At 25.6% G+C, this 12864-nt stretch overlaps 1 protein-coding gene across 3 annotated transcripts in view; it reads right to left on the bottom strand.

Moving 5' to 3' along the window:
- Positions 1 to 12864, bottom strand: part of LOC107443829 (uncharacterized) — a 65301-nt gene that overhangs the window by 20101 nt on the left and 32336 nt on the right. Inside the window, exon 1 of one of the 3 annotated variants that reach the window (XM_016057832.4) lies at positions 5613 to 5881. The exons of the other annotated variants lie outside the window; for them this stretch is intronic. Within the exon in view, the coding sequence (XP_015913318.2) occupies positions 5613 to 5666 (54 nt within the window). The 5' untranslated portion in view covers positions 5667 to 5881. Of the gene's footprint in view, positions 1 to 5612; positions 5882 to 12864 lie in introns of those variants that run through there. 3 annotated transcript variants of the gene reach the window in all.

The following is a 12864-nucleotide window of genomic DNA, read 5'->3' as shown; positions in this document are numbered from 1 at the left end:
CAAAGACATTTAGTTTTGTCTTCTATTTAATATTATAAATTTAATTATTAATATTTTGCTTTTAAGTTAATAAGTTGAATTGAAAACGTAAATAATGTAACTCTCTCAATATGTCCATTATTCTTATATCGGAATTATGTCAAAATATTTTATATTGTACACAATAAATAAAACTTCCCTAATTTCAAGGACATTTAGTTTTGGCTTCTATTTAATATTATAAATTTAATTATTAATATTTTGCTTTTAATTTAATGTCGAATTGAAAATGTAAATAATGTAACTCTCTCAATATGTCCATTATTCTTATACAGATTAGGATACTAATATCATGTGAAGTGTCCTCGGATATTTTCAGCCATAAATAAAAAGGGATATGAAACAAATCGGAAGGGCATTTATTTTTATCGTCTTATAAATGCTATAAAAATGCAGCATTTTAAATACTAAAGAAACGCGCATCGGCATCAGGCTACCTGTGCTCTTGGCCACAATTCAATAATCTATTTACATTTCATTCATTAAACCTAGAAGAGCAAATGTTTATACAAAATTTTAATTTCCGCATTCTTTCTCATTTGTATAATTTTTAATACAATTACTTATTTATTTATTTTTTAATTGAAAACTGTTTTGTGAATTACTCAAGTTGGTAAATCGAATATTAAGAGGTTGCAATAAAACTAGAAATTTCGAGATTTTCCAAAGCTAAGAAAAGTCCTTATTTTTTAATTTGTCAAATATATATAAATATTATAGAGGAAAGAAAGATCGTTGGAAAGCCAGTGGATGAAATTCGATAAGTGTATTTTAAAAAAATGAAAAATATAATGTGTTTAAATTAAAGGAAAAAGTTTAAGTTACAACTTTGATTGAAAGTTTAAACTAATTTAAGAAGTTAAAATACGTAAACTTTTAAAACAACTAAAAGAAGATTGGTTTAGGTGAAAATCATTTTAGGAAAATAAAAAATTGGCTCAAGTATTTTGAATAACTAAAAATATTAAACCAAGTAGAATTAGATAGATGTAGTGAGCATGTAGTGAGAATGAGCCCATAACGAACAGCATTAAGAGTCTTTAATCCAACCCCCTCCAATAAGAGGCCCAAAAAGAGATGGAAAGACTGTTCGGATGAGAATTTTGACATCCTAAAGGTAAAGAACTGGAAATTAATTGCTGGGAGAAGGGCAGAATGGGAAAAGCTTCTGAAGAAGGCTCGAGCTCACAAAGGGCTGTCGTGCCAATGCTGATGAAAAATAACAAAAATAAAAGTGAAAATAATTTTGTACAAAAAGAATTGAACAAGTTTTGAAACAACTGATTGAACCAAAATTTAAAATCGAGATTTTATTTTGGAAATTATCAATTCATTGTTTGACAATAAACTTATTTATAAATTTACAGGTTTTTTCAATAATTTTTTTAATTAATTACCAATTTACCATTAAACCCTTGCTAATTTAAGAAATTAAGTAACTCGTAAATCAATGCTAATTTTAAGTTTTTAAAATTTCGTACTCTTGCTAGAGTTTTATTTTTTTTATTAACTCCTTATATTATGATTACTCCGATGACGTAGAAAAAATATATGTGGCAATAAAATACTAGCTTAAAAATAACAAAATAAACAAAATAAAATACCTGTTCAAAAATGGGAAAAATTTATAAGTGCTAGGGAAATCAGAGGTAAGAAAAAAGGTAAAATGAGTTTTTAAAGATATTTCTTTCCTTTCAATATATAGTTTCAGATTTAAAACATATATTTTAAAATCCAAAAAAAATTATTTTTTTATTGCTATATTTAGTTTTTTGTTTTGTCTTTAAACTCGCGAAAACGAGAGCCCCAATGCTTGAAACTTAACAAATAGCGTTATTCAGTTTTTAAATTGTTTTTCATTTATAATAAGTTAATAAAGCTATATTAATTACAGATATGATTTAAAAATAAGTTTATAAGCAAGCAAAATTCATGCATATGAAAACACTAATCAAGTAAACATACCACAAATTTTAATTCGGACACTAAAACACAAAGCTTATTTTATCTGCGTACACTTTGAAAAAAATACGTTGATGCTGTTATAGCATATAATTTGTTTTTTAATTTTAAGCCTTACTCTCGAGTTTTATTGTCCTTTGTTTCGCAAATACACCTTTGTACTTAGTATATCAAGTGCCACGGATTCATTTGGAGCATCTGTTCTCCATTTGCATGCAGTTACCTAAACTTCTCGGTAAGTAATTTTCGATTGTTGTCCTGAGTGACTTTTTATTAGCTTTTGTATTAAATCCTTTAAAAACAGATGCCTGTTACTAGATCTGGATGAGGATTAGCAACTGAAAGCGAAATGACTTAAGCATGCATTTCAACAATATTCAGGGCAGAAAAAATTACCATTGGCGCTTATTATTTATTCAATCAATTAAGTAATTTGCTAAAAGTTATTTAACATAATTTAAAACTTAAAAATCTTGCAAGAAGAAACTTGTTTCACTGTAACTTGTTCACTATTAATTTCTCGCATGCTTTGCCACGAAAAAAAAAAGACTTAGATCAGGTGCGTGGGTTGCGTTCATACCCCAATTTTGACAAAATAAACTGATAATTCATTTTTTAAAACATTTAATCAAGTGGCAACTTGTTCAAAAAGTAAAAATTCTGATAAAAAAAAGTACAAAATCAAATACTAAACGCAAACTGCGATTCTTGCTTCACAAATTAGAAACATTAAACTTTTTATTAACTTTAATACATTAAACTTTTTATCTATCACACTTCATAGCAAATCAAATTACAGTTTCATGCATCGCGTTAAAGATACGTTTTAAAAGAATAATAACAATTTTTAAATTCATTCAAATGAAATCATTGAATATATTTCAGAACAGTTAATTTCATATCGAGTTATTTCCTCCCCAAACTCATGAGCAATTTTTTTTTTAAATAATACCTGACTTTAAGATAATTTATAAATTAAATTTCAATACAATACCTCTCTTAAACAGGAAATAAAAACAATTCTTTCGACTTGAATGAAATATTTGTATGACTAACACAGAAACTTCAGGAAAAGAATTCAATAATTTAGAAATGCATTATATCAATATAAAATTAATTTTAAAAAATTCGAAACCTTGCTTAACTCAAATTGCAAATTGTAAATTAAACTTTTGTTATTTTAATGAACAATAAAACCTACTTTTGAAATGCAGGAAATGTGTTTGAAATAACAGAAGAAAAAGATATTCCCCGAACAATTCTTCTTCGCTTTCAAGATATGTTCACCAAATAAATTACAAAACATGTTATTTATTGTTCGTTCCAAAAAACAATCTATGTTCTGCTTGAGGGGAATAGCGTGAAAAAAAAGGTCAAATAAAATAAAAGATTAAGAATGAAGTTGCATAATACTGACCACTGGCTCTTTTGTGGTCGTGTGAAAATTTCATTTTCAATTCATTTTATAGGGTGGTGGAGCATGACCTGTTAGAATGAAGAAAAGTGAAACTGGTTTTACTTTTAGAAAGTTGTTCATGTTCATTAAAACTGCGTTGTTTCTACCAGTTCCTTGAGTATATGCTATGATGTATAAAAATAATAGAAAGGGATATTACGAGTACAAAGATCAAACCATAATTAGAGATCTATGTTTAGTACTTCCTGATGTTGCTTTTACCTTAAAAACAATACAAATATAATTGCACAGTAAAAAAGTTTGGTGCGGATTGGGCCGTAATATTGTTCAAATTTACAACACTACAACCACAATATAGTGCTAAGTTGAACTATAAGTTGTATTTCTTAAACTTGATTAAACAATACTACGTTTCAGTAAACATAACTTCCTAAAAGTAAATTCAATTTCACTTTTCTTCATTCTAACAGGTGTTCATTCTAATAGTATAATTCAACACTTTATTTGGAAATTTACATGATATTATGGTTTAACGGATGTAATGGTCAACCAATTTTCTGATACTGTATTTATGAAGTCTCGATTTTTTTTACCTGATATTGCTTAACGTTTTGAAATAAAAATAGGTTATGCGGTACAATTATAATTGCTAAAAAGAATAAATTTTTTTTCTTCAAACTGTTTGTGTTAGAAATCCTTCCTTTCCCTTTTTACAAAAGTAAAATTTGCTGAACAATATAAAAATTAAAAAACTTTGATCCGATCAAAACCTTTTATGAATTTTTAAAAAAATTAACTATATTTTTTTAAATGTATTGAAAAGAAAACCAACTTTTTTAATCAAAAATAGTACATCATTGTTTGATGAAAAACATCTTTAACTGCACAAAGATACCAAAATAACTGAATTCATTAGTAAGGGAAGATTTCAAAAGTTGAATTTTAAATCAACTATAATTTCGTACACTTTTAAAATTTTTGTACATTTTCAGAATAGTCAATTGTTTTGAAACTTCAATAAGACTTTCAATAGCCTTGCACCATTCTTTTGTGTTTAATAATCAAATTTTCAAAGCGATTAAATTTTTAAAACAAAAGAATTGCCCTGATTCAAAACAATACTAAATTTTATAAAAATGACTAAAAAAATATAAAAAAATTATCTTTATTGAATTTTAAAATTAAATATAGCAAATAACAGGAGAAATATTTATTTTAAGAATGTATGCAGATAAGATTGCTTATGAATGCTATTTAAAATGCTGTTATTATTTATAAACAGAAGAAATTGCCTTTTTGCTTACATCAAACACTGAATCCAAATCATAATAAAAATTTTCCTCTTCAAATTGACAAATTGAGTCAAAAACCCATTGATTAAAAAAAAACAATCATATTGAAAATTTTGTTTAAAAAAATGAGAATCCCAGTACTTTGTAACATTAAAAAATAAAGATAAAATAATGTGACAGTCTAATGTTTAAAGAACCAAACCTAATAAACAAATCATCAATAAATAGAGAAATTTACATCAAAATATCAATGGTTTTAAAAATGATTATATTTAGGAGTTTAATTACATTTAAATGTAAATTAAATCTGAAGCAGAGCATTAAATTAAAACTGCGAGAAAGCATGAAATTCGTTGCAAACGGATTAATTAAATGCTATTTAAGAATAAATTTAATTAAAAATCTGATATTGAAGACGTTCCAAATCCTTAACGTATCTAAGCATCAGTATTAGTGAACAATAGTTTTATAAAAAAGGATTACATTTTAATCAATAACCATTTTCGTTGACTCTTTGATTACAAAGAACAAAAGGATTAAGTAAAAATCTTTTTTGACTTTTGAAATTAAAAAGACTATTAAAAATTCATAACAATAACCATTTAGTTTCTTTCGAACTATTAATAATAGTGTAAAAAAATGATAAATAATAAATAATAAATAATGATTAATAATAAACAATGATAAATAATAAATGATAAATAATATCAAAAAATGATAATGCTATTAAATGTCATTTCATGTTTCTCATTTAGGAATATTTTTAATTCTAAAAAAAATATTTCGTGAAACAAAAATATCCATTATAACAAGTTACCTTATTAATGAAAGCTCTTAAAGGAATTATAATGACTATGACTTTGAATTAAAAACATACATTATTAATAAAATATAACTCTCACTTTATATGAACGGTGCCATCCGGGTCCAACTGTTTGAGCTGTTTCATAAAACATTTCAACTAAAAATAAATATCACAATCCAAAAAATATATTTCTTTTTACTTTTTCACAATGAAAACTCTAATATAATCCACAAAAAACGTTCGTAATTATTCCAGTTTATTCCATACAGCATTTGCTCAGTACATATCGCAAATAAAATCAGAAACTTCTTAAAACTTTTTAAATCTGAAACTTTCCTACTACGAGAAAAACTTTAGAATGAGACTGGTTGCAAGTTACCTAAGGTTCAAGCATGTTTGTAGGTAAGAGCCAATGGAAGGGAAGGTAGAAGTCACGTGGGGTATCCAGAAATGTGCCACTCAAGGTCCCCGGTCCTTATAAAGTAAGTAAAATATTTTTACCAAGGTCCCCCCTTGTTTTCTCGTTTTTTCGACATGCATCTAGATGATGATAGTGGATTTAAATGTAGTTATGGTCTTAAAAGAAAGATTATTGACATTTCTTGGGTGTAAATGCAAATTTTATTTTGTTATTGTGGTCTGTGGTTTAGTGGTTTTAGCATCCTTCACATTGAAATATTTTCTTGAGAGGGCGGTACATGATGAAATCCCTTATTGTTTGATATATATATATATATATATATATATATATATATATATATATATATATATATATATATATATATATATATTTATAGTATATATATATATATATATATATATATAGACACACACACAGAATATTTCTCACAAAAGTTCAAAATGAAGAATAAAACAGAGAAAAATTATAGACAAATGAAAATAAAAGGGGGGGAGGGGAATAATAAGTAAAAAAATAACAAACAACAGTTTAAAAAAAAATGATTATATATTTTCTTTCCGGTTTTTTAAATTATATTTCATCCTTTTTTTTTTAAACTGTTGTTCGGTATTTTTTTACTTATTATTCCCCCCCCCCTTTTTTTTCATTTCTCTATAATTTTTCTTTGTTTCATCTTCATTTTGAACTTATCTAATGAGTTCTGCTTACTTGCAGCTTTAGCGCAATAAATGAAACTTACTGTTTTTCTTAACTTTCTTCGTGTTTTCTTGTATTTATTTATATATATATATATATATATATATATATATATATATATATATATATATATATATATATATATATATATATATATATATATATATATATATATATATATTATATATATATATATATATAAGATGTTTTACGAAGTTAATATTTTAATAATATTTTTTTCATGTTACTGTTATAATATCCTACACTGTTAAAAAATTCAGAATGAAATTACTTTATAACGTACTGTTTCTTTGTGTGCATCATCCGTATAAAATCTTTTTTACCATAAAAAATATTTTTGCCATAAAATCTTGTACCGTAATTTTTACAGTAATATTTATTTATTCAATGATTTAACTGTAACTATTACAGCATATCAGATTTTTGTTCCCCTATATGTGTCTATGAAAATGGATTTTACGATAAAATGTGACGTTGCTTTTTACCGTAATTTGATCTGGAATCAAAAAATTATAAAATTTATTTTTTATTAAAAGCATTTTTTATTTATTAACCATTTAAATAATGAAGTAATGAATAAAATATTTAATAAAAGCATAAGATGAATAAGTTCATTAATTAAATGTATGAAGCACAGCAGTTTATATTTCAATCTGAAACGAATAAATCAACAAGCATTCTATCATATCTTGAAAAAAAAATAGCAAATAAATTTTTAAATCAATTAAAATATTAATAATAAACATTTAAAAATGTTCACAAAGAAAAATTGTTAAATATAATTATGATTGCCAAAAATTTCTATTACGTTTTATTTGATACGTTAATAAATTAGTTTCTATTTATTGAGGCGCAATTATAAAATAAAAATACCTTAATAAAAATACCCTAAAAAATAAATTATTTTTAATTTTATAAAATAAGGCTTGGCGATACCGTTAATATTTAATAAACTGAATACGAAAAATATTATATACTGTAATAACATATATTTTGAAAATAATAATTAGTTTCTCTGTTACAAAGGACGCATCAGTTATCAGGATTTCAAGTATTATTCATAATGAAACAACTCAAATTTAAGTTTTCTCTTTTACTAACAAATATCTGTTTTTTGAAATGTAGATTTAAAAGAAATAAGAAAATAATAAAAAACTAACAACTATTAAAAACCTTATAAAATAATATGCATTTCGGTAAATAACATCAAAATTTGAGCACAGAAAATATTAAATAATAAAATAACAAAGATATTCGATAAATAAAGTTTAGATTATTTTGTTTTTTTCGCTATAAGAAGTGTAAATTTTCAAAATATTTTCAAAAATCATCAAATCTTACCTAAAGAATATTTTATGTATTACTTAGAAAAAATGATTAAAAATAAATATCTATTCCTTGAAGTTTAATTTTTAATAGAAAACCGAATTGTGAAAAAAAAGGTAATCAAAAGCTGTCAAATCACTTTAAGATTTATAATATAATATAAAGCACAGAAGACTCCGTAAAACTTTTAAAAATAGAACACAGAAAATATTGATTAATGAAGCAACATGAATATTCTATTTTTAAAAGAAATTGAGTTTTATAGTGTCTTTAAGAACCTCAAAAACCTTTACCCAAAGAGAATGTTTTTAATATTATTACAAAGAAAATATTACAAATAAATTTGTATTCATTGAAGTGTGTTTTTTAAATAGAAAACTGAGTCATAAGAGATTTAAAAAAATTAATATATATAAATAAATAATGACACGGTAGACCACGCTAAAAGTTTTAAAATTAAAAACAGAAAATTCCAAATCATGAAGTAATTTAACAATTTCATGAATAAAATTTGTTTTTGTTTTTTGTCATGTATGTAGCGTCAAATCTCAGAAAATCTTAAATATCAGACAAAAAGTTTTAATTATTTTAAAAAAAGGCATTTCAATAAAACTTTTTAATAAAATAAAGTAAGGCTGATCACGTCAACAGTTTAAAGACGCATTATAAAAATTATGGTAAATCTCTGCAACATATGCAAGGTGTTCGGTAAGAGTAGTCCTTAATATTTAAATTCAGAATCCTCATTAAATATTTAAATAAAATGTATGCACATTTGAAATCACAAACTATTATTTAAGTGAGGTGAAAACAAAAACTCTTTTTACAAATCACATTAGGAAAAAGAAACGTGTGTACGAAACACAAAAAGAAAGAAAAAGAAAACAGATAAAATTTTTAAAAAATAATAATTCTAACAACTGTCGCAAATATTTTTAAGTTTATGACCTGTAGTGCTTCTCACAAATGACTTCCTCAATTGTGACTTTTTTTTCAGATTTTCAAAGAGCTTTTCATTTAATTAAACATTCTTAATTAAACGCTGTAAACGACATTTAAACTAAATTTTTATAGTAAAAATTTGATATAATATTCAAAATGTTTAAGATTGCATAAATAAATGTAAACTAAATAACTTTCAGCCTGAGTTTTACTTTTAGGAAAGCTGAATTTCCTATAATTAGAAAGAAAAATTGAAGAAAAGATTTAAAATTAGCATCAATTTTAGTTATTATTTTTTTAACGATTGAACATAATTTATACTGCTCTTAATAATTTTTATCTTATACCAAGAAAGATGTCAAGATATAACAATAAGGCCCTTTCCTAAGCTTTTTAATATATCTAGTTGTTGACTTATGATAAATAATATTTAAAAATGCAAATTCAAAAATTTGATGCAAATTGATTTTACAGAAAGAAGTTTCATATTTTTAACACAGGTATATTTTCATGCTTGAATCAAGCAAAAAAAAAATAAAAAAAAATTTGTATAAAACAATCAATTCATCTCACAATTTTTTTTTATTAACACTAAATTTTTTGCCAATAAAAACTAAAATAATTATGAATCTCGATTTTTACCAAAACGCACTAAGCAAAGCTCAGTATTATTTCTGTAAGTAAGCTAATTGGTTTTAGAATGGAAAGTTTCTCATAGTCATGTAATGGTTTGACCCTAAATTTGCGTTGTTGTAACTTATAAACAAAAAACACACTAAATAATGCATAATATTCGTATATCTGTAAATATATAACAGTCCCTTAATAATAATAATAACAGTCCCCTAATAATAACAGTCCCTGTAAATATATAAAAGGCCCTTTCCTAAGCTTTTTAATCTATCTAGTTGCTAACTTATGATAAATAATATTTAAAAATGCAAATTCAAAAATTTGATGCAAATTGATTTTGCAGAAAGAAGTTTCATATTTTTAACACAGGTATATTTTCATGCTTGAATCAAGCAAAAAAAAAATATACAAATTTTTGTATAAAACAATCAATACATCTTACAATTTTTTTTTATTAGCACTAAATTTTTTGCTAATAAAAACTAAAATAATTATGAATCTCGATTTTTACCAAAACGCACTAAGCAAAGCTCAGTATCATTTCTGTAAGCTAATTGGTTTTAGAATCGAAAGTTTCTCATAGTCATGTAATGGTTTGACCCTAAATTTGCGTTGATGTAACTTATAAACATATAACATACTAAATAATGCATAATATTCGTATATCTGTAAATATATAGCGATCATTATAGTTAACATGTAGTAAAAAATAAACGAATAAAAATGGGAGTTTTAGTTTGTTTTGTTTTCATTTTTTTACAACCGACGTTATACAGTTGACTAATTCTTGGGTTTGCAGACATCAATGGTCAATTCCATATTTTTGTAATTTTAAACCCGACTCAGAAAGCTAGGGAACTCTTGAATCAAGAATTTCGAAAAACCAGCCTCCTTGAGGGACTTTTTTTTTTATAGAACTAACTCGCATTCATAGAGAGGAAAACCACTCACGGTTTGCCCACCGGCAAGAGGATTCTGTCCCATTATCCGCCTTCTATTGAGGATATTTCAAGTCAGCACTGTGGTTGATAAGGACAGGGAGCAGATCTAAATCAATCAGTCATTGCTGGGATTCAAACCTAGTTCCATCATTAAAATAATTATAATTCGATTGTATTTATATGGATTTATTTCCTAATAAAGCCATATGACTACCACAGAATTCGATTGTAATTATATTAATAATTTTAATTTTTAATTAATTAATTATTTATGGTGGCTAACGTGGTATCCTTTTATGACTTCTCTTAATTCATTTTTCTTATTATCGTTGTTGAAAACATGTCAGTAAAGTGGCAACCCTTTAAATAAAAATAAAAACTTTTTTAAAGCATTAAATTAGTATCTGTATTCGGACTTAATAGATTTTCTTTGTCAGAATTGATGAGATGGGAAGAGAGATATGATCTTCGTAATTAGCTCGTAATTATTTTTAGGATACATTTTATTGGTTGAACTCACAATTTTTATTCAAGGAACTCAACATATTTTAAACTAAAATATCTGTTTTATATTTTTTTCCCTTTAAGTTTTTACACCCCATCAGCATTCTTTTTTAAAAATTTTCATTTATGCCTTTTTAATTTCATATTTTTTTTTATTTTTTTTTATGAGTACTTTATTTTAATGCATTCTGATACGATTTATTTCTGTTAAATTTAGCGTAAAGATTTTCAAATATTTATCTCGTCGCTTTATTTTTGTGAAACTTTATTTTACATTTTTAAATTAAAGTAATTTCTGAAATAGATTTACGTATTCTAATGACGTTGATATGAGTAAAGGTCCTTGACAGAGAAATTTCTTGAATTACTTCTTGATGTTAATTTTTGAGTTATATACGTATTTAAAAAATCATTGTAAAAATAAAAATCCAGAAAGTTCTATAAAAAAACTGCGGTAAAGTAGTTTTTTAAATATAGATATACCTCACCGGGACTGATTCAATATAACCCACCACCAAATCTATATTTTATTTAAATCTAGCAAAGACGAAAATTAGCTTCAAAATAAAAATTTTAAAAAAATAATTTATTTTTTCATTCTTAGATTAAATGATTTATAACCGGCGTTGAATTGCCAATCCAATTCTGATTTAACGATTTTCAATGTTCAACTTCGTAGCATTGTGATTTTGAATCTAACCCAGAAGACAAGAGAACCCCTGGAACAAGCATTGTGACAAACTGGCCTTCGGGGAGGACTTTTTGAATTAACTATCCCGCATTTACATTACATGAAGAGGAAAACCACGAAAAAATCCTGCTTTTAGCCCAAAATTGAAAGGGATTCTAACCCATGATCCGTCAAACACTCGGGATATTTTACATTAATACTGTGGTCGGTGCAAGCAAGGAGCAGAATTCGTATCAACCAGTCACAGCTGGGATTAAAACCTGGGTCACCTCATTAGAAGATGCATGCTCTATCTCCTGAGCCACCATGGCTCAGTTTCCTGGACATGCAATTATTCCTTTGGGAAAAAATATTAGCTAATTCGTTTGAACCTGATTTTTTAAATCTCACATTTCTTCCAACAAGCCCACAAGAATCCAAAATTCTAAAGAAAAATATTTAATGCTACATTATTAAGATCCTGTTAATTTATGCTAATACATGGTTTAAAGATTCACTAAAAAATGTACCCAAATGTGCTGCTCTCCGATGTGCTTAATGTATAAAATTTTCTATATTAAAAAATTTAGATTATTTAGAATTTAAGCCTATATTTTATTTGGTTGGGAGGGACACTTTGCGTATGATAAATCTTTATATGTAAATTAAATATATTTTTTTTCCTTCAGTCTAAATTTAGATAATTTCACAACAAACGCGACCGAATGTTTGTGGGGTCAACATTTAAAATTTGCGTAATTATAGGCAATTAGATAATTCTGTTGATTTTTCTCAGCTGTTACGACCCACTCTCTGGGTGGTAGAAGTCTGAATCTCATGTGAAAACGCAGTATTCAAGGGCGTTTATAAAGATGTGTTATTAATGATAAATTGCTCCGTCTAAATAATCGCCTTTTTTCTGCTTAAAAACTTAGTTAAAAAGGAGACAAAAAGTCATATGAAAGGCGAAACCGATAAGATACCTCCGACAAAGGGCATACTTGTGTGAAATCATTTTTATTGGCGTATAACAATGATCAAATTTCATGCTTTGTTTCACGTCACTTAAAAAAAAACTATATATTCTGAAAATTTTCAGATTTTATCAGAAAATATATGTTTTCTATATTTGGTTTTTTATGATATTCTTTTTTTCATGCTTGTAATGCATACAGTTATGATCATGAAAGTGTTT

This window comes from Parasteatoda tepidariorum, chromosome 10 (assembly GCF_982258835.1).
Source record: "Parasteatoda tepidariorum strain Cologne lab strain chromosome 10, Ptep-v5.0, whole genome shotgun sequence".
Classification (NCBI taxonomy): domain Eukaryota; kingdom Metazoa; phylum Arthropoda; class Arachnida; order Araneae; family Theridiidae; genus Parasteatoda; species Parasteatoda tepidariorum.
This window is presented reverse-complemented; position numbering and strand designations above follow the sequence as displayed.